The sequence below is a fragment of the Nelusetta ayraudi genome, unplaced genomic scaffold (genome assembly GCF_046127955.1).
Source record: "Nelusetta ayraudi isolate G7.1 ecotype Tasmania unplaced genomic scaffold, CSIRO-AGI_Nayr_v1 ptg000135l, whole genome shotgun sequence".
In the NCBI taxonomy this organism is placed as follows: Eukaryota; Metazoa; Chordata; class Actinopteri; order Tetraodontiformes; family Monacanthidae; genus Nelusetta; species Nelusetta ayraudi.
Genome location: NW_027466185.1, coordinates 17,446,984 through 17,468,504, shown reverse-complemented (window position 1 = coordinate 17,468,504; position 21,521 = coordinate 17,446,984). Strand labels below are relative to the sequence as shown.

The 21,521-nt window shown below is 46.2% G+C and overlaps 1 protein-coding gene across 1 annotated transcript in view; it reads left to right on the top strand.

Moving 5' to 3' along the window:
* The window catches only part of LOC142905242 (ubiquitin-conjugating enzyme E2 E2-like), a 75,883-nt gene that overhangs the window by 9,253 nt on the left and 45,109 nt on the right, over nt 1–21,521 (top strand). The window contains exon 3 of the mRNA XM_076051827.1: nt 5,346–5,396. Coding sequence (XP_075907942.1) covers nt 5,346–5,396 — 51 coding nt within the window. The remainder of the gene's footprint in view (nt 1–5,345; nt 5,397–21,521) is intronic.

Here is a 21,521-nt window from a genome sequence, read left to right as displayed (position 1 = left end):
TTGACTTATTAGCAGTGTCGAGCCGCCAGGGCCAGCTAGGCCTTCTCTACTGGCCTGAACATGCTTAGAACATTACACTTTCCTGTAAATATGATAATAAAGTTATTGTCCATAGTCTGTTCTTTTCACATTCTATAATATCCACCTGGTTGCTTCCATCGTTGTCAGCCAGCTTGTTTTGTCAGGTTCTCTGAAATCCTTCAGGCCTTCAGAATCCACATTGCAGGCGCCTGTCCGCTCTCAGTGAACGCACCGCAGTTAGTTTGCGAGAGCCAATGCCAAGGCCAGTTGGCTGGCTTTACGCTGAACCTCACACGTCATGTGATTGGATAAGGAGCCCTCAGAACCTGACAGACTGAACTCAACCTGGAGATCCCGTTGCCGCCACGACGAAGCCACGACGGCTGAAGGAGAAGATAAAGATTTAGCTGCGGAATCATCTGCAGTTTATAATGTAAATATAACGTTGGTGCAGCCGCTGCGCCAAACATGTTCAATTGTTTCATAATTTATAGTTCAGTAGTTTGTTTGGTTGTCGTCCCTTTGGTGTCTTATAAGAATTTGCGACAATGCGCAGTTTAAGCTCACAGTGTAGTTTTAGTGGACTTATTAAAACATATCATTCATAATAATGATATATAGGCACACTGAGGAAATGTGTTATTTCAGACGAGTGCAGCAAACCGGTTGGCCTCCGCATGATTCAGGACCCATAAAGTAGCTCTTGGATTCAAAAAGGTCGGCGACCCCTTGCTTAAACTGCGGAACCGCGGGCCTTTGAACGCCCCCCCCCCCACACACACACCCCCCCGGCCTCGTCGGCGCCGCTGACCCTCTCGGCCATCGCTCGTCCAAATGCGCCACCTCAGGAATCCACGCCGCGGATGAAATTACACAGCGTGCGCCAGGGCTGAACGACTGTGAAGATTGTATTACAGGCTCTTTTGCAAATATACGCCTTGTGCTGCTCCGCCACGGAAGAAGTTCAATTTGCGCCGCCGTCTCTTCCACCGCCGAGCGGCGCCCGTCTGAGCCGACAGTGCAGACTCCCCCCTTTTATGCATCATCAAAGTGCGATTTCAAAATCCTGTGATTAGGAAGTCTTGTGATGGACATTTTTGTTCTGCAGCGCTTTGTCACACGTCGTGTCCTCCACTGGTGGATTTGTGTGAAGCTGACAGGCCTCCCATGGGGGGCTTCGGACTACGACTGATAATAATTATTTTCATACTTGATCGCCTTATTGTTTGGGGTCTGTACCATGTCAAAATTAATTTGCGGGGGGGGGACTGTTTCCGACCCAAAGAAAAGAGAATAGTGTCATTTCCCAGTAGTTTAATGACCCATCATTTGCCATGACAACTGACGGAGATGTCTCAAATCCCTATTATTGTGAAAGCTGTAAAAAAAATGTGACTATATTCTGATTTCGAAATTGGTCTTAATGAGTCATTTAAAAAGTAAGCAACGTTTTATTTCTTCTCTAATTAATTTAATGTGCAATTAAAAAGGAAGCAGCGCTCGAGCCCAAGCCAAATGTGATGGAAATTTCTAAATAAATACAAAGGGAGATGTAAGATTGACCTTCTTCTTTCTAGCGAAAGTGGTCATATTTATACTCATGCAATGTTTATCATGTGTAACGTAGGTGTGTAAAAAAGAAGAAGAAAAAAAGTGCGTTGAGCATCTTCACTTAACTGTTTAGCAAAAGAGTTTATAGCATTTACAGTTCAGTTTATGTGGTGCTGTGCTGCTGGTCTTCCGCCTCGTTTGCACAATAAGTACATTAAAAGACTTTATTTAAACACTATTAAAACACTTAACAACATTTATCTGGCATCAAAGTAAGCGTGAGCCTCCCAATACCTCGCAGTCACTGCAGCAGCAAATTACTTTTATGTCCCAGATAACAAGAAGCTGAGTTTGCAGACAGTGATCAATACCACCGGTCAATTGTTCTGCTTTTCTGGTGTCCGCGTGACATCTCCAAACATTCCATGCTGGCAAACATAACAACCACACGAGCCCTTAATCATTACTGCTGGGCAATGCAAAGAGCGTGAAAAGAAAAGGGCCGGAACCAAGGGGCCTTTCACGCCGGGCCACATGTTGTTTTTGCTTCCCTATTTAAATATTTAAGACGTGGAGGTGTTCAGACCAAAATAATAAAGATTGTTTCAGAACCTGAAAACCCTGTACGCACACAGCTGGAGCAAAACAACAACAACAAACAAACAAACATCTACTTTCTCCTATATGCTATATGCTATATGCTATATTTAAGGCAGCGAAGATAACAACAACTTGCCCAGTCTCATTGTGTTTTGTGAAGTATGGAACGACATGCTTCGATTACTGATGTCTATTCTCTGCGCACTGCACGGAAAATCCGCTGGTCGGTCACGTAGGCACAGCTGTACGGAATAGTTAGCACGCTGGGGGCGTAATAACAAGTGGGCGATGTAAAATAATAATCTGAAAATGGTGATTATTGAATTAAACTTTAATTAAAAACAGTTTAAAAGTGAATGCTATTTGAAAGCAGATGCTTTCAGGGCAGACTCAGAATCTTTGACGTCGGACCTCATTTCCAAGTGAGCCAGCGGCAACATAGTTCTACTTCCTACTCAATGCAACCTTCCACACCGGGGGCGATGAAGCCTTGCATCGAACTTTGCGGAGGCGAAAAGGCGAACGGCTAACCTCTGACCAATCATAATTATGTTAGCATGTCGATGACGTGCAGACCTTACCTCAGACATGTAGCATAGGCTGGGCACTGTTCAGGATCAATTGGCTCTTGGTAATTTGTTCTCTCCCTCTGCAAATGTGGAGCCAGTTGATGGAGACGTCCTTCAAATTTACTGGCCAAGGTCAAATTTCAGCCCCTGGATTGTTGTGTTGAACTCAGCCATCTCCTCTCTCAAGACCAATATTGGGTGAACCCAAAGACGTCTATTCTTTTTCTTTATTGATTCAGTCATCACTTGAGGATGTGTTGGACTCCATTGTTCTCCTTTGGCGCACCAAAAGAGCACCAAACTTTATTCGCTTAGCAAATTTTATACGCATATTCGGTTCGCGCTACGTGTGTACAGGAAAAATTCGCTTTTCGCGTCGTTTATTCACGTCGCTCGGTGTGTAAGGACCTTAAGTCTTCACTGAATAATAGCATGCTGGCTAACTTGGAAATCACACCCTATGCCAAAATTCTGAACCAGCCCATTGAAAAGGTTAAATGTGCAATATTTGGAGATTCTGAGAAGAAACGGCGACATCAGGTGGTTACATTTAGATTGCAGCGCTCACCCTCTCTCTCCCGAGCTTGCCAGTGAGCTACGGTGGCCTGCGCACACAAACCTGGATACCTCGTCCACCTTCTTCTTCATTGGTTTATTTGAGGAGGCGAGCGTTCACCCTAAGTACGAAACACAGTGCCAGGCAGCTGGATTGTTCACACCAGGCTTCCTTAGAAATATGGCAGCTAACTAGGAGCAAGACCCTTGATCAAAATCAAATTACTGTAATTGTACTACGAGTATACACTTTTATTCGTGTTTTACAGCCAGTATGTTAAGCTTTTACCAATATAAAAATCTAGGCCACAGATAAGGCCACATTTTACACACTGGACCTTTAAGGTATTGGACGATCATATTAGCTTCAGTGGGAAGCAGCAAAGCTTTTCATTAGGTGCAACAGCAGCGCACAGTCAATCTCACCTCGCAGCCTTGACGATCAGACTCCAGCGGCCAGGCGGCCGACCAGAACCCCCGCTCGTCTCCAGCAAAAGCTCGCTCGTTTCTTTTTCTTTGGTTTTTTTCTTGTCAGATGATGCAACCCTTCTGATGATAACGCAAGAAATCGTGGCGTCTGACGATTGAAATTGTAGCAAGCAAGTAATTCCTGCTGGGTTTAATTATCGCCTTCATTGCAACGCCCTCGCATCCCCGACTCGGTCAAAATAAACCCTCAAAGCATCGAGTGAGATGGAAGAAAGTAAAAAAATAAATAAATAAATAAATAAATAAAAAATGGAGTTGCAGCCTCAGCTTGCCACGGATGTTTGACTTTATCTTGTTCCACCGCTGCTCCGCACCCCCACCACACCAACCCCCACCTGTCGTGTTGTCCTGTCCCTAAAGTCGTAGTCCCTGTCAGAGCCGCTGTAAATCTCTGTCATGCGCTATCACGAAGCGTCTCCACAACGCCGCGGAATCCAATGTACATGCTCGCCTCCGGACGAGGAGGGAGGGAGGGAGAGAGAGAGAGAGAGAGAGAGAGAGAGAGAGAGAGAGAGAGAGATGGTTCTCCACCTTTTCTGAGCCACTGCACATTTTCAACGTTGAAATAATCCCATGGCGCACTACCAACCAAAAACATTCTAAATTGACACTTATTAGCCAAATAATGACAATATAGTGGGTTTTTTTTACTCACCCAGTGTGGAACCTGGGCACTGTTTAGATTATTATTATCAATTTAATATTTTCAATAAAGTGCTCAACACTGTGGGGCTTCAAAGACACTGATTTTGTTGTAACGCTTTTTTTTTTTAATTTCACAATGGAATGTTTTTTAGACCAACTAAGTGAAGTTTTCCACAGCACACCTGACATAATCTCACAGTACACTAGTCGCTAGTGTACTGCGGCACACTGGTTGAAAAAACACAGTCCTACACTGTCAATGAAAGAGGAGGCAGAGAAGTGAATCCATAAATATTCAAGTTACAAAAGGGGAGCTTTTCACCCCAAGCGCGCGGATCACTGGCGGGGGGTGGGGGGTGGGGGGACATTCCTGCATCGGGAACACGCTGGGAATAAAATGCATTCCACATATGAGCGAGAGAGTTATTGCAGCATTTATATTACTGCAACATGATATCTGGTAAGTAGGTCTAACCCCCGGCACGGCCGCGTAATAAATATTTCACCGGCGAGATGTTTGACCTCGCTTCTTTTTTCTTCATTAAAGCCTTGGTAATATTTGCATCAGCACTCCCTGCATGGATCCCGGGACGATCCGGGGCGATCGGGCCGCGATCGGCGGTGAAAATTAATTAACCCAGATGGAGCCGATGTGATTGCTTTATCCGACGCGGCCTCTTTTGACATCATTATCAATTGGTGCCGGTGTGGCTTAAAAAAAAAACGAAGAAGAAGAACGGCAAACATCTCCATGTTGATCTGGCATGACGGTGCGGTCGCGCGGAATCAGGAGCTCGTTAGGAAATCGATGGGGCGTTCAGCGTGCGCACTCAAAACGGTCGATTTCTTCATGAGATTTTATGAATTGTGCGTCCGAATGACCGTAACGCGGATCCTTTTCCTCTCTCGTTTCAGAATCCAGAAGGAGCTGGCAGAGATAACCTTGGACCCGCCGCCAAATTGCAGGTAGGAGCCTGCTGATTGTGTCGGTTTCGAAAGGGGCTGTTTACCGCGAAACCCGAGGCGTTTTGGTGTGTGTGTCTGTGTCTGTGTGTGTGTGTGTGTGTGTCTGTGTGTGCGTGCGTGTGCGTGCGTGTAACAGATTTTGCCGCCTCAGTGAGTCACACCAATGGCGGTGCAGGCACACTGTATCTCAGTAGCTGCGTTTCCATTACAGTTTTCCACAAAATAAAAGCCATATTTCACAAAGGATTTCCAGAAAGTCCACTTGCGATTTGCAGGCGTTCCCATTGAATGGTGAGAAGGGCATAAGCCGCAATTCTCGTAAAACCCCGTCCTGCGAGATCCCACTTTGAGGAGGATGGAGGTACAAAACATTTTGTTTAGGTGTTTCCCTGCCCAGCTTTTTATCGCCATATTTAGGTTCTGCGCGATTCTAGGGGTAATTGAGACGCAGCTAATGGCGAGTGGCGCGTATCCTTCAATTTCGAAAAAGAAGAAAAGAAAGAGATGGATGTCCGCGCAATGGAGCTCATTGACAGCGTTTACTATTCCGATCAGTGCCCCCCCCCCCCTCACCCCCATCCCCCGAGGGCTTCGACCGGTTCACACGGTTTGTGCTTGTGTTGTTCTGCGGTGCCGCGGCGTGATGAAGGCTTTGTATTCGCTTCGTTCATCATGGTTGCGAGTGGGATTTTCACGTATCTGTCCTCGGAGTAGCGCCTTAGGGACGCTTCAGAGGCCGTGGGAGGTACGCAAGCCGTGCAAAAGCTGACGTTGGAGGCATTTCCTGTACGGCTGAGAAAGCAGAGGAGGCCGCCGGTGTGTGTGCGTGTGCGTGTGCGTGTGTGTCTGCGAGCCTCGTTGGCCGAGAACTCTGGGCCACAGCTGGCTTTGTTCAGATGGTTTTACCAGACCCCAAAATATACATAACTGTTCGGGGTTTCGAGCCCTCTGATTTCAGCTTTTTAAAAAGAAAAAAACTCAAATTCAGTCGTTGCTTTGATTAATTCATTGGCATTCTGTTTACAAACCTTCTTCAGACTGCAGTCGGTCTTTGCAGACGTCTGTGTTTTCGGTCGTTATTAGAATGTGCTGCACAGCGCACGATGTGACCTTTTAGAAATGACTCGGCTCTGTATTTTAGAAGAAGTGACGGCACAGTGTTTGGTGTTTGTGCTAACTTGTGCCAGCATCACTTGTGGCCACTTCAGCCTTATTTCTTGCACTGATTTACGAACCAGATGTGAAAACGTGCAGAGCAGCGCCGGTGGTCCCACACATGAGCGACTGCAGGATGTTGTTCACTCCAAATAAATGTTCCTCTTCCTCCCAAAAACACTTCACTCGACTGCGTTATTTTCAAGTCGCTTTGGTTTTACATCCACTCCTCCTCTGCCTTTTTCTATTGTTGTAAGTCATACCAACACGCTGCGTCGCAGTTGTTTTTCTTCTTGTCCGTTCACCGCTCTTCATCCGTGGCTTACGATATCAAAGAAATGAGCCGAGCTGTTTTCTCTGCCTCCGAAACTGCCTTCTGTTTGAAGAGTGCTCGGGAAGCGCTGACTTTTTAGTGAACGCCCGCTCGAGTCAGCGCCGTGCTCGCCGGTTCTAACTCGCAGGTTTGTCTGGAGGGCAAAATCTTTGGATTAGCTGAGTGAAAATAAGTACTTAAAAGGTCGTTTGTGGTTCACAAAGATTGAAGACAACAACCATCAGCCTGTCAGTACACCTGGCCCGGCGCACACCTCTCACGGTAAATCATATTTACGCCGCCCGCTGGCCGGTTGCGGAGGCGCGGACTCGGCCGGGTTCTGTGTATGATATATCCGCCCAGCGCCCTCTGCGTCTCGCTGCTGCCAGCTTTAATGAACGATGGCGAGATGCCGCGGTAGACGGCGGCCGAGGTTGCACGGCAGAGGTGGAAGGCCTCATTTAGATTCAGCGCACAGCTTCTTGGCTTCTTCGTCGATGAATCTCTCTCACAAACCAGAGCTGGCGCAACCTCCGTTTACCTCCACTGAGATTTGTTCCCGCTATCGTCACTCGCGCAGCATATCATATTGACCGAACAGACAGGGCTGGCTAGCTTGGTTTCGATACCGGTTCTATTATGTTATTTTTTCTGATATCAGATGTCTTAAAGGTCCAGTGTGTAAGATTTGGCCCGATTTAAGATTTTTATCTTGGTAAAAGCTCAACTTTCTGCCCATAAATACATTAATAAAAGCATACTTGCAGTACAATAGAAGTAAGTGCCACCGAGCACTGCCAAATTTCTAAGGAAGCCTGGGGTGGACAATCCAGCTGCCTCACAGCAAGTTTCGTATTAGAGATGATAGCTAGGGTCCTCAAATAAAACAATGAAAAAGAAGGTGGACAAGGTACTCGGGTTAGTGTGAGAAAGGCCACTGTAGCTCACTGGCAAGCTTGGGAGAGGGAGGGAGAGTGAAAGAGCACTGCAATCTAAAATGTAACGACCTGATGTCGCTGTTTCTTCTCCAGAATTTGGAGGGAATTCTATTTTATTTGGATCCACGTTAATGACAATTATTATGTCATAATGCCACACTTCACACTTCTCTGGCATGAGGATCATTTTCACACTAACTAAAAGAAAACCATTTTTTTGTGAAAAAACACATATGCCAAATGGTTATTTGCATGCTAAACATTTACTTCCTTGGATATCAGAATTCGGAAGTTTTTGATACCAATTCCAATCGATGCTACAAACGGTTCAAAGTGGGGGTTATAATTTCAGGGGTTTTTGTGTTTCTGTTTGTGGAGTGAGGATGTGGAACAGACTGGAGGCGGGGCCCAAGCAAAGTCCAAACACAACAACACATGGTTTTCACATAAGGTATGGGGAGGAAGAAGGACTTTAATCAGGTGTTTTCAATGTTTGTTTATTTGATTATTTACATTATTTGTTTTCTATTGTCTGTAAATATGTACATATGTAAATATGTATGCTTGTGGGTGTGTGGGGTTTGACTGTAGATGACTGTGCTACGGTGAAGGGGTAGGATTCAGTTAGCTTTTGCTTCATCCTACTCTTTGTTTCTGTTTTGACTATTTAGATTTATTTTTAATTTTTTAATTTTTTTTATTTTACTTCGACATGTTTGAAATAAAATTTTCATCCGTTCAAAGTTCGGCACTCTTGACGTGTGTGGCGATCGCGAAGCAAAGCTTGCAGCCGTAGCGTCAAACCGTCTTTGCTCCCCTCGTCCCTTCTCTGAAGTGAACCTCGGCTGGTTTTGACAGGAAGCACGGTGCGTTTAACAGCAACAATCTGGGCCGGACTGACCGTCAGTCGATTGAGCAGCCAAGTGTGAACCGTCTGGTTCCGCCTTAATGGCAGCAGAGCCATCAGCAGCTGTACCAAAGTCTCTTTAAAACACTTTTGCGCCTCAAAGTTGTCAAGACAGGCTGTTAGAGCCGCGGGTCTCGAAACGAGCCCAAGTTATCAATAGAGTGTAGAGTGTTTAACCAAAAAAAGAGCTTCTGTTCGAGCTGTGTGGTTGTGGCAGACCGCTGTGTCATTTTTTTCAAAGGTAACGGACCATTTTATTCGGGCGCTTGTCGCATGAGAAAGAGCCTCTTGATAAGTAATCGGCAACGGGGGGGTCAATGTTGAGTCGCTGCACATCGTTAAACGCGCTTTGCCGGTGCAGATGTTACACTGGATATAATTACGATGTTGCGTTTGAAAGATTTAGGTCAGATATAAACTTTTGAAGTCACGAGTTTTATGCTGTGATTTGAAAAAGTTGTGTTTTCAAAACCAGCTAACATTTTCTGCATGCGACCTGCTCCCCTGGGACGGTGCAGGAATCCATCAGCCTGCCGTAAAACTGTTGTATCCAATTCAAAAGCTGTATTCTAACACCATCAAACAATAACATTTTTTACTCATGGTTATGGTTATACCATCAGGACTTGCCTGCCCCTGCTGTTTGAGCTTTACCCAGATTATTTTTAAAGAAGGCATTTTAATGGTCTGAATAAGTACAACAATTATTGGCCATGAAAAGTCAGATTTGTTCTGTTCGGCCAAATTTAATTTCACCTGGTGTGTCAAACTGATTCAAAGCTGATTACACACTAACACACTCACTCAGTGTTTTCCAGACCCCAACGCTAAAGCCATTCAAATCAAGTGCTGCGTTCACTGTTTGTGGTGTTTTTCCACCCTTGGAAGTTGTATTGTAAATGCCCTATGAATCACTCAAAAGAGAATAGCACTTTATAAAGGGACATTTTTTGAAAGGATTTATTTGAAATGACAGAATGCACACGCCCACTCAAATGAAGTTTCCAGCCTCTCGCCTGTCATTTCACAACTCCGCTAGGTTTTCCAGACCACAGAAAGGAACCGGTTGAGGTGAAGGAGCGGTGGTCGCAGAGCAGAGAAGTGCCTCCTTCACCCATCTGTCAGCTCCACCGTCTCCAGGTTTATAAATAGAATAGAATAGAACAGAATGCCTTTTTCTTGCCACTACTATACACATGTACACATGTACAACGAGAGTGAAGCAGCTCCAGTGCAAACAGTGGGAGGAAAAAAGTCAACGCTAGGACAAAAAATTGTGCAAGAATACTCAAGATGACCATAATACAAGAAGGAAAAGGTTGTGCGGTTCTGAGACTGTGCACAATGTGGGATATGTTCAGTCTTCAGGCTCATATACAGTTTACACCGTGTGGAATGTGGAATGGATGCATGTCGTGTTATGATGTCAGTGATGTGCACATTACGAATTATTGGCCAGTGTCTTAACGCGGGTGAACAGCCCGGCGTCACGTTTTCACGACAACAGGGCCGAAAAAAAGAAACGTCACTGTGTGTGTGTGTGGGGGGGGGGCTTCCTCGCGGACTGTCTGGGCCGGAGGAGCCCGGGTGGAAAATTAGTGAAAAATGAAGTGACAAGTTAAGTGAAAAATGAGGCTCTGGCTGCTCTGGCCGTCGGCTGATGATAGCAAGAGGAACATCGCTATTTGAAATGTAGATTTCTGCATTCATACGCCCAGTGTGTGAAATACAGGGGGGGTCCATGTGGGTCCGACCCTTCCCCCCCCTCCCCACTCCTCCAATAAACCCATGAGACCCCCTGAAAGCCTTTCCAAAAGCTAAAATAAATGATATATTATTGTCACTAATGTTCACTAAAATGTCATGTCAAGGAAGTTAAGATTTGTATTGAGTAACCATCAGCAGGATGCCCCCCCCCACGCCCCGCCAGGAATATTGACGGGTAATTCACACACTGCATTTGCCCCTTGGGGTATTAGCTTCTTTCGAACAGCCCCCCCCCCCCCCCCCCCCCACTCCCTCACACACACACACACACACACACACACACACACACACACACACACACACACACACGCCCACACGTTTCATCTCACCACAACAATCACAAAGCCTCCGCCGCCTCTTTCTCTTTTGTGCGACGAGCGGCGCATGAAAACCCCTCTGCCGCGGTAAATTCCCCCAAACTGCACTGCACCTCCACGCACGCGGCTTCTACCCCCCTCCCCCCCCCCTGCCCCCGAAACAAAGGACTCCACCCCCCCACCCACCCCCCCCTCCACCTTCCCCACACTGTCCCCTTTCTTCGCCCGCTAATTGATCTGACAGTGTTAAATAGGGCTGCGTCGCGCTGAAAGACATCAGATGCGCCGGGGGTTTGGCGAGCGGACGCTCTGATGCGGCTCATTACCCCCGCAGCTCTTCTCCTCCTCCACCTCTTCCTCCACCTCCTCCTCCTTCCTCCTGCCCCGACAGAATGGAAGCTCGCGATCACAGCCGCTCCCTCCCCAAACGTCCTCCTCCTCCTCCCTGGCTCGCTTTGCTCTCCTCCCCGCGTCCTCCGCAGTAGACGGAGCCACTCGGTAATCCCTCTCGGGATCGGGGGGGGGGGGGGTCACCTTTAACTTTAGCTAAGGCGGCGCACCTTGTTTCTGGGGGGTTGGGTTGGTTAAAAAGGGACCACAGCGGATTCCTCTTCTGGAGCCGCGTGAGTGAGGAAAATATATTTTCATCCTCCTTTTTAATCATCTTTGTCGCCCTGCCAGAGAGTAATTAATTGGATGTGACAAGCGCTGTGGAAGGGTATGTAAATAGCCCCTCTGACCCCCCCCCCCCCAAACACACACACACACACACACACACCACCAGACACATTATATTAGCCCAGTGCTTGGTCTGCCTTCCTGGCTCTGTGCGTGTGTGTGTTTTCTATAATTACCATATCCTTTCAAGATAGTCCCTGGCAGCGTCTTGATAAGAATCCCCACCGGCCGCGTGGAAACAATGCTCGGTGGTGGTGGTGGTGGTGGTGGTGGTGGTGCGGTAGGCCGTTCCTCTCCCTTTCTCAGTATCATTCACGTTCTCTCACTCTTTAATTCTTTCTCCTTCCTAATCCCGGGGAAGAGAGAAAAAAGGATGGGGATGACACTCCCCCAGCACCACCACCACCTCCCCAGTGAGTATCAGCGGAAGATCTTTCTGTGAAATGAAAGACCACTTAAGTGTCGCGCAGGCTGAAGGGCTGAACGAGGGAAGCGCAGACGAAGAAGCGTCCCTGACGATCTGGTTGCGCGTTTGATCGTCTCCGGCTCGACTCGATGTCCGCCGGCAGCTGCGAAGGTGTCGCTTTGCTGCCTCAGCGAAGGATAACAAGAGTTTAGTTTGTTTTTTCTTTTCTCTTTTCTTTCTTTTCTGTTATTTTATTTGCTTTAACATCATACTACTTTACTACGGAAGCGCATTGCTGCCACCCGAGAAAAAAACAAAACAAGGCTCAGTCTCACGTTATAACATGAAACTATCACATTTTTCCGTGATAATTATCACATTACTTTGTGAACGTTTCATGTTATAACGTAAAAAATTATCACGGAAAACTGGAAACCATCACGATATTTCGTGATCATTTTGACATAAATGCGCTTGCATCAACTCGAGTTGTTTGAAAAGGAGCCCACAATAGGACAGCAATTCAACGGAATTATGGGGTTCCAGAAATCTAGTTGAATCTCGCTCTATAATATACAAATACAGCAAAGCACTTACCCCGTGATCTGTTCTAATTACTACGGAAGTGCATTGCTGTCGCAATAGAAAAAAGAGGGCTCAGTTTCACGCTATAACGTGAAAATGATCACGAAAGTGAGCCCATTGTGCTTTTTAATCCGGCCCGCCGAACTTGATGAAATGATATTAATAGTAGGTAAATTCAGTGTTTGAAGAGTAATTTTAATAAAGAGCTAAACACCATGGGGCTGCAAAGACACTGATTTTGTTGTTGTTGTTGTTGTTGTTGTTGTTGTCGTCCTATGAGGTGGCTCGCCAAAACACTCCATCCACCTGCTGCCGCTCCAGCCCCTTGGTCCAAATCTTAGAACCCCATTGTGACCTCACCAATCAAAAAGTTTGCCCTCCCCTGCACTAATGTGACAAAGATTAGCATTCCAGAGAAAAGAAATCGATGCCCTCAAAGAAGTTTTACCTTTTTGTAATTCTATTAATGGACTACCTATGCATCATCTGTTGCCATTTGCACTCCTGCCAGCTCCTTTTTAGGGGGCCAACGGGTACATTTTTGCAGCTCCGGTCACCGCAAAACACATTTCCTTTCCGCTCAGGTTCAGGTGTTTCGCTGACGCTGATTAAAAGCTTTTTCTTGCATGCGTCACATAATGGAGGCGGTTGTGGCGCAGCGATTATTACCTGCAATCTCCCTGTTTGCCTGTAAAAGTCGTTTAAATTGCACGGCTGCCGCACGCTCGCTCGCTCGCGGTGAAAGACGGGTCATTACGCTCGGCCAGCCTGTCCGTGATCGTTGCCGTGCGCACACTCGGAAAGCCCGGGAAGCGGCGCAGAGCAGCTGTGACCCGAGCCGACGCCGCACCAGTCGTCCTCTGTGCGTCCGCAGCGCAGCTGATGCAAGAGGCAGCATGGTTTTTTTTTTGTTTTTTTGTTTCATTACATTACATGCTCCTGTAGCGTCGCCTTGTTTTTCCATTTTTCCTCTTCTGGGAGCAAAACAACTGATCTTTACTGTGCAGACCCTCCAGAGCAGTGGCTCTCGACTGGTGGAGTCTCAGGACCCACGTGGTTTTCTTTATCATGAAGTCGCGACCCAAATTTGTACCACAGCACTCAAATTTCCACAAAAATAAAAATGCTAGCCCACACATTATCATGTCTAGTGAATAAATTATTGAAATTACTGAATTGAATTGTATGTCCTACAAAATAAATGCCCAATATTTTCTCTATAAACATATATATATATCTTAGAAAAGCTTTTCCGCAAACCCAATCAATACAGCTCCGCGACCCAATCAAAATAGCTCCGCGACCCGCTTTTGGGCCGCGGCCCACCAGTTGGGAATTGCTGCTGTAGAGTGGTCTGGATCTGCGGTCTGTCTGTGTGTTTTTAGCCAGATCCAGACTGTTGAATGCGTCTTCTAAGGTCTTTTTCTGAGGCCAGCCTCACTGCCTGAGAAAAATATGTAATAGTTTCATAGCAGATAAGCCCCACTAGGTTGCATTATGATGCTAAATCAGTTGCATTGTCATGCAAATGCATCCTTCAAATTACAGTTCTCAAGAGTATTAGTTGTCTTTGTGTAACAGCCAAAGACAAATTCGCTAAAGTGGCGCTCTCCTCTTCTTTTTTTTTGGAGTCGGACAATAGTGATATCAAAGCAGACTGAGGTTTATGCTGACACCTTCTGTTTTGCATCCAGACAAAACTTGCCTGTGTTGCAGAAATAAAATAACCGCAGATCGGATTTCAGGTCTACAGAAAGCCAACCGGAGGACAGTTGTTGTCTTTAGTCTCCATCACCTATATAATTCAGTCAAAAAGAAAGGTAGTAAAAGGAAACAGATTGCTGACGCAAACCGAGTAGAAACGCAACGAGATGCACAGTATTTTAATCCCTACTTGTACTACGAGTTCATCAGCAAACCGTGAAATCTCTTTTAGCTGAACTCAAATAGCGAGACAGATTTTTGTTGCATTTGTCTCCTCTGATTATATGATTTCCACCGGAGGTTCTTCCAGTCTGTTTCGTACGGACAGAAATCCAGGCTGAAATTCTGCTTTGCAGCCCAGAACTACAGGATCAAAACCCAGCGACTGTCACTGTGCCTTGGCAGATAGATGGGAGGTGGAGGGTGGGAGTTGGGGGAGGGGCGGAGGAGGGGTGTTCACTTTGTTATTAGGGAAGCTTCCCGCGGTGAAACAGCTGGCTGGTGGGCAAGCCAGCTGTTCAGCCGGGAGCTCGCGCTCAAAAGCCACATTAGCTCCTTCAAAGAGACGCCGAGAGGTGGATCGTGATTGCGGTCTGCTAGTTGGCATTATCAGCAAGCGATATTTAACAAATTGTGCTGCATGTTAGCGTGATGTGTGTGCGTGCACCACCTGAGACCAAGACATTGATTATCAAGGCTAGAGAATATCAAGATCAAGACCAGAACAAGACATTTGGAGTTTGAGACCAAGACAAGACCAAGACTTTATCTATCAAAGAAAAAGAAATGGCTAGAAAAAATGGCTAGTCTTGACTGGTCTTGATCAAAAATTCGGAGTCGGCCCAGTCCGAGACCGGGCGAAGAGACCCTTAAAAAGACCCTTAAAAAGCGGTCTTGAGACCAAGACCAATCTTGAGCACTACGACACTAGGTTGGCGGTTCAAATCCTGCTCCATCCCAGTCTGTTGTTATGGGTCCTTGGGCAAGACACTTAACCCACATTGCCTCGTACTCGTGTGCGTGGATGTTGGGTGGTGGCCGGAGGGGCAGTTTGGCGCAGATTGGCTGCCACGCTTCCATCAGTCTGCCCCAGGGCAGTTGTGGCTAGCCATGGAGCTTACCACCACCAATGTGAATGTGGTGTGAATGAATAATGGGTTTTAATGTAAAGCACTTTGGGTGCCTTGAAAAGCGCTATCTAAATCCAAATTCATTATCATATGAAAACAAGGTCTCAATCCAGGTTCAAGGTGAGGCTTACCCATCGCCACTCGTCTGTTCTTTCGCAGTCGGCCCAGTTGGACACCCAGCGGCTCGGATATCGCCGTGACACGGCCGTCCAGCCGGAGGTGTCTCTCTCTCTCCCGTTTCGGCTCAAGGTTACGCGCTCCAGAGACTCGGCCGTGGGGTAGTTGTCAAGGACGCAATCTGCTCGTCATCCTCCCTCGCATGTGTAACACGGGAGGTGACAGCATGGTTAACTCAGCGCACCCGTCACAGGGAAAGCTGGCGTCAGTCCGTCAATCGGAACATCAAGTGGAAGACCGACAAATACTGGCGGTGATTTCATCATCTTTCCTTTCCCCCAACCACTGGATTGTACAGAGTATCAGTGTGTCCAAGCACAACTAGTGAAAGCAGGGGTTCATCAGATCATTCAGATCAGATATCTAGATACCTGTATGTCACTTCAAATGTTTGTTTTTTTTCATTATCGTTTATGCTTTAAAGGTCCAGTGTGTAAAATGTGGCTTGATTTATATTGGTACAAGCTTAACATACAGATTGTACTCACAATGTAATAAAAGTAATTTAGTGTTCTTATCCTTAGAACGGTTCTTATATGTATATAAGATTATACATAGTTAAAGGGTCTTTCTCCCAGTTAGCTGCCATCTTGCACCGCCATATTTTTAAGTAAGCTCATGTGGACAATCCAGCCTGCCTCACAATGCGTTTCGTATTTAGGGCAAGGTTTGTGCTCACATGCCACCATAGTTCACTGGCACGCTCAAGAGAGGGAGGGTACGGAGTCTGCTAAGGAGACTTAAGTAAAAGAGCACTGCAATTCAAAAGGGAGCCTCTTGATGTGGCTGTTTTTTCTCCAAATTCTCCAAATATTGCACACTTAACCTTTGCAGGGGTGGTTCAGATGTTTGGATGTGGAACCTCATTCCCAAGTTAGCCAGTGTTTGCTATTAATTATTGGTGGAGACAAGTTTTATCCAGTCCTCTGGTTAAAAGAGTTGTGTCGTGTTAGGCTGAATGCAAGTCAACGATGTCTGCCAGCCTGCCATTGAAAACAATCCTACCCACTCATCAATGCCCCAGAGGCAAATCAATTACCATAGCAAACTACAAATATGAATGTCTGTGTTGTTAGAATAATGTTGGAAATAAAAGATTCTTTTGGTGAATCTCGGACATATCAGCAATGTTATAATTTCACATTCTCTCATATATCTGATATAGCCGTTACATTTCAAGCGCCACACATGTACTTTTAATAGAGCATTTGCCTTTGCTCCGAGCTCCGTGGTGCCTCTTTCTTCTGCCAAGAATTCGAAGAACAGCTCGACAGACCGCGATTCAGTCAGATCGGTCCAGATTTGCTGGCTGCTACACGGGGAATCTCACCTGGGATTTTGACTTAAAAATGGAACTGCTTTTTTTTTTTTTTTTTTTTTTTCCTTTTTTTTTTTCTTTTTTTGGAAAGTCCTCGCGTTTAAGCCCGCAGATTGTTTTTGATAGAGGGAAGAGCAAAGAGGACGGAGAGGAGTGGCTGAGAGAGACAAAACCCATCTGCTTCACAGAAGGAACAGAGGAAAGAACCTTAAAGATTTCTGCTGCCCCCCCCTGCTGAGAGACGACACTATGGAAATACTAATTATTCTCCCCCGCTCGCGCTGTCCTCCCATTGGCTGGCTGCGAGACAATTTTTTTTTTGATTCTCCAAGCGTGTGCTTCTTTTAACTTGCTTTTAACCAGGAGAGGAATGACAATGATGCCTGCCTCCTGGTCTTCAACACGCTCCACCACATCTATATTAACGTTTTTTGTTGTTTTAGTAATATATGCGTTTTCTTCTCGCTATTGTGAAACAACACTTGATGCATTTTTTTTCCCTTCCTGCTTGTGACTAATGGAGCGGTTTGCTCTAGTGCTCCCATGAGATTCTCCCCCTCTTGTACACTTACTTTTTATCTTATCAAAGTGAACATAAATGTGTTTGATGAATGCCCCACTGGGCCGGAGTCTTGACACGTCTTATCTCCAGAGCAATCCGTCAAGGTGGCGTTTCCTACTGCAGCGCAGTTCATTGGCCTTTTCTCCCCGAAACCGTTCATATTAACTTTAGTTAGTTTAGTTTGTCAGACAGGAAACAAATCAGCAGAGCGAAAGTTTTGCCAAACTAAATCGTTGCCGCGAACGACTTTTATCTGTCTCACAAAAGGTCTCTTAAATTTAAATACATTTAAAATCAGTTTGTATTATAACAGCTACTGTATAATCAGCTTGACAGTTTTTGGCCTCGAAGTTCCAATTCCAATTGTTGGCTAATCAAGACGCAGAAAATTCAGAAAATTGCCCTTTTACATCAGTGGTTCTCAACTGGTAGAGTCTCAGCACCCAAATTTTTTTTTTTTTTTACCTTATCATGAATTCCACAGCACAGCTATAGGTACAACAACAATGGGTACCATTCTTATAGTCTTTGGTGGGACCCGTCCAGGGATCAAACCCACAACGTACCAGTTTCAGGGCGGACACAACACTAGATCACTGAGCTGGTGTGTGTGTGTGTGTGTGTGTGTGTGTGTGTGTGTGTGTGTGTGTGTGTGTGTGTGTGTGTGTGTGTGTGTGTGTGTGTGTGTGTGTGTGTGTGTGTGAACTTTGTTCTTCTTTCTTCGTGGGATGTATCAACCCGCCGGTGGAGTGTGAAAAGCAACCATTTTTAATTATTTCCTATTGAGATGAATATTTTGTTGCAGATGATATTGACGAAGGTCATCCTGCCTATTAGCCAGCTCGTCTCGTCTCATAACATCATCACGCAACACATCTCACTCCTTTTTCCTTTTTTCCCCCCTTCCTCTTCATGTTGTGTTCTGCGTTTAAAACTCAGTCTGCGCTGGCGTTTTCCCACAAACCGTCTTCATTGTCTGCGACCCGACAGGCCCCGCTGCACATTGGTGCGGCACTCTTCCTCTTCCTCCTCCTTCTGCCCTTCCTCGTTCATATCTCGTGTCTGCCGTTTGCCGCCAGCGAGCGACGCATGTCTCTGCGGCGAGCGAGCGAGCGAGGAGGCAGGCGCGCGTCTGTGTGCGTGAATGAGGTCATCGACGGAGTGCGTTGGTGCGTGAGCGCATCGGCGATGCACGTCGCGTCTCGGCGTTGGCAGAATGATTAGCCCCTCGTTAGGTATGCTGTCTCGTTTTGTAGTGGAAGGACAACAGCGCTCTGCTGCCGCGCCTGTTATAGAAACTCGCACGTTCAATCACTCGAACCCACACACACACATACACACACTCACACACTCGTTAAACACAGACACCGCGCTCACACATAACCACTTCCTCCCCTTTCTCTTTTAAAGGAAATGTCATTCACGTGGGGTGTGGGGAAACACGCCATCATTTCCTCATCACTGCACCCGTTACTACCAGACTGATAAAGGCGGAGCTCGCTGACATGTTGTCCTACTCTGATGTTATGTTGTCCCCCCCCCCCCAGTTATAGATGGACATCACCTTTGAAGCACGAGGAGGTTTTAGATTTGAGGTGGGTTTCAATGCTAAGCATTTATTTTTTAGCACATTGGAAAACACAGGTTAGCTTTTTGGGCTCTGCTGCCAGGTTAGCACGAGTGTGTGAATTATGTATTTTAGCCAGTGAGATAAATTCAATTTGTGTGATGCTTCTGGAAATGGTGTGGTAATTAACAGCTCCGCTTTTTTAAAGTGCATTCGCAGTTTTTAATTTTCCACAAAAAAAAAAAACGGAAATGCAACGGCAGTACGACATGACTGTGTCATTCAAATGAAGAGAGTTGAAGGTGCCAGAGCATCTCTCCATTAACGACTGGCCTGCTATCATCGTATTGCCTCTGTAGCATCATCACACTGGCCAGGTCCGTCAATAATATCCCTTTAAACAGTCCAACTCAAAAAAAGCACGTAACAAAAACGTATTCAAGTCAGGTTATTGTTACATTGTTCAACTTTTCTAACGACTTGATCATTTTTAATGGTCTAGTAAGGATTGAGGTGGTGTATTTATTGGTCTAAAAAGCTCTTCAGCCTATCATGTTTTTTATAGCAGTCTGGCTCGCAATTTTTTTTTTTTGGGGGGGGGGGTTATTTCGTATTTTTGAAAGGGGGGGAGGTACGAATCATACACAGCACTACTTCCTTTTGTGGCTGATTATGTTGGTTCAGGGGCTTTAAAACCACCCTGCCCACCAGATAAAGAGATAGAGGGACATCGCAACTCTTTGTATTGTGTGCAAAAAAAATAGCCGAGTCATAAACTTCATGGTCATGCTTAAAACCTCAGGCCCATCCCTCGCTGCCATACGTACCCGCCTGGGCCATCCAGCCGCAGACATCGTTTTAGCAAAAGTGACTTAATGTGTCCGATTAACCTGCAGCCGCACTCACCCATAAATTTGTGGCTGTGTTTGTGTATGTGTGTGTGCGCGCGCGCGCGTGCGTGCGCTTTGTGCGCGACTAGGCTCCTGTCATCACAGAGATAAAGCGGACAGCTGACACAGTCCTGGGCGTCCCTTTATCTGCCTGTGTTGTTACAGCTTAACTCAACCGACCAGTCGTAAGTGAGGGAAAGATAGGGGGAGTCCAATCCACCGACACCCACCGTCTGGCTCCGGATACACGTGGTAGGAGGTATATGGTTTTATTCCATACACTTATATAGTTAAATAGCTTGTAAAATAGCAAAGAAAAAAAGGTGATCTGAGCATGTGGGACAGAACAAAAGATCAAAAGGGATCAAAAAACGTCATTATGGATATTACCACAAAGAGCATAATGAGCGAAAGCACGGCGAGACGCTCGAACACTCCACTCCTGTTTTATTTTAGCATTCTTAACGTCTGGGGATGTTAAAAAGGAGCCGCAATACGGGACATTTAAGAAAGCAAACAAACGCAGTGATGTTGCTTTAACTGAATCTCTGCAGTCTGTGGCTTGTGTGATTTTGACTGAGCGGAGACCAACCAAGGCGTCGCTCAGATTGCTTTCACCATTTACAGTTTCAATTTCAATTTGTTTCGAATGGCCCCTTGAGATGCAGCGTGTGGTTATCGAGGAGGTCCCACGTACAAATAACAAAGACATACATTGCAATGATACACAACACACTGCTACCATAACCTTGGCTTTTTAGTTTTCTTGTTGTATTGAGCAACGCCAGTCGGACTTTTAACATGTCATAAAACGAAATATCACTTTTACAGAAAAACTTTAATACCTGCAGAATTCTTTTATACTTCTTCACACATGCAGTGCCTCACTTTTTCTCTGAACAAACTGCAGCAGCTCCGGATGTCAGCATCTCCCTTTGGCCTCTCTGCATACATGTTTTGACCAGAGTTTTATCTCGATGAGACCGCAGAGCACCTGAGACCGCAGCCACCGCTCGGCAAAGTAGACCGCTCCCTTGCTTTGGCTCCGACTGACTCACATTTCATTTCCACCATCAATTACCAAAGCGGTCCGCTGTCGGCACGGCGGGATAAGTCACGGGTGGCGGTGAACTCAACCCCGTTCCGTTGGCCTCACCTTGGCCCAGGGTCAATCCATCCTGGGCAACAATGACAGCGGAAGATCAGTCAGGAGCCGCTGGAACGGAACTCGCGGCAGACTCACAGTCTGCTTCTTAGAGTAGCTCTTTGATCAAATACCTACCTCCTGTTACTTTAGATGAAGGGGTCAAGACACTGACGTAGCCTGCCATAGCCGCAGCCTGGACTGCTAGCTCACTGATCTGGGTTCAGATCCCTCCTGAAGCCACGGATAAGACTCCTCGCAGGTCCAAGTAGATGAAATGTTTTTGGCCACAAAACAGCGAAGTCAATTTTCTCAGCTGCTTAATTGCCTTTTGTCTGACCTGTCTATCCATTAAGACCTCCAGACTGCGTGCGAACGACTTCCACACCATCCGCTGTGGCAAAGTCAGCGGGATTTGCTGAAGCATAAACCGCTCAAAAGCCCCACTCCCTGCTGTGGCAGCGTTCAGGGTCTGTTCTTGAGCTGCTCAGCCATGAAGCCACTTCATTTAAACTGAATTGTCTTTGGTATACACCTGGTTCACCATTTCTTCCATAGACTTCACTG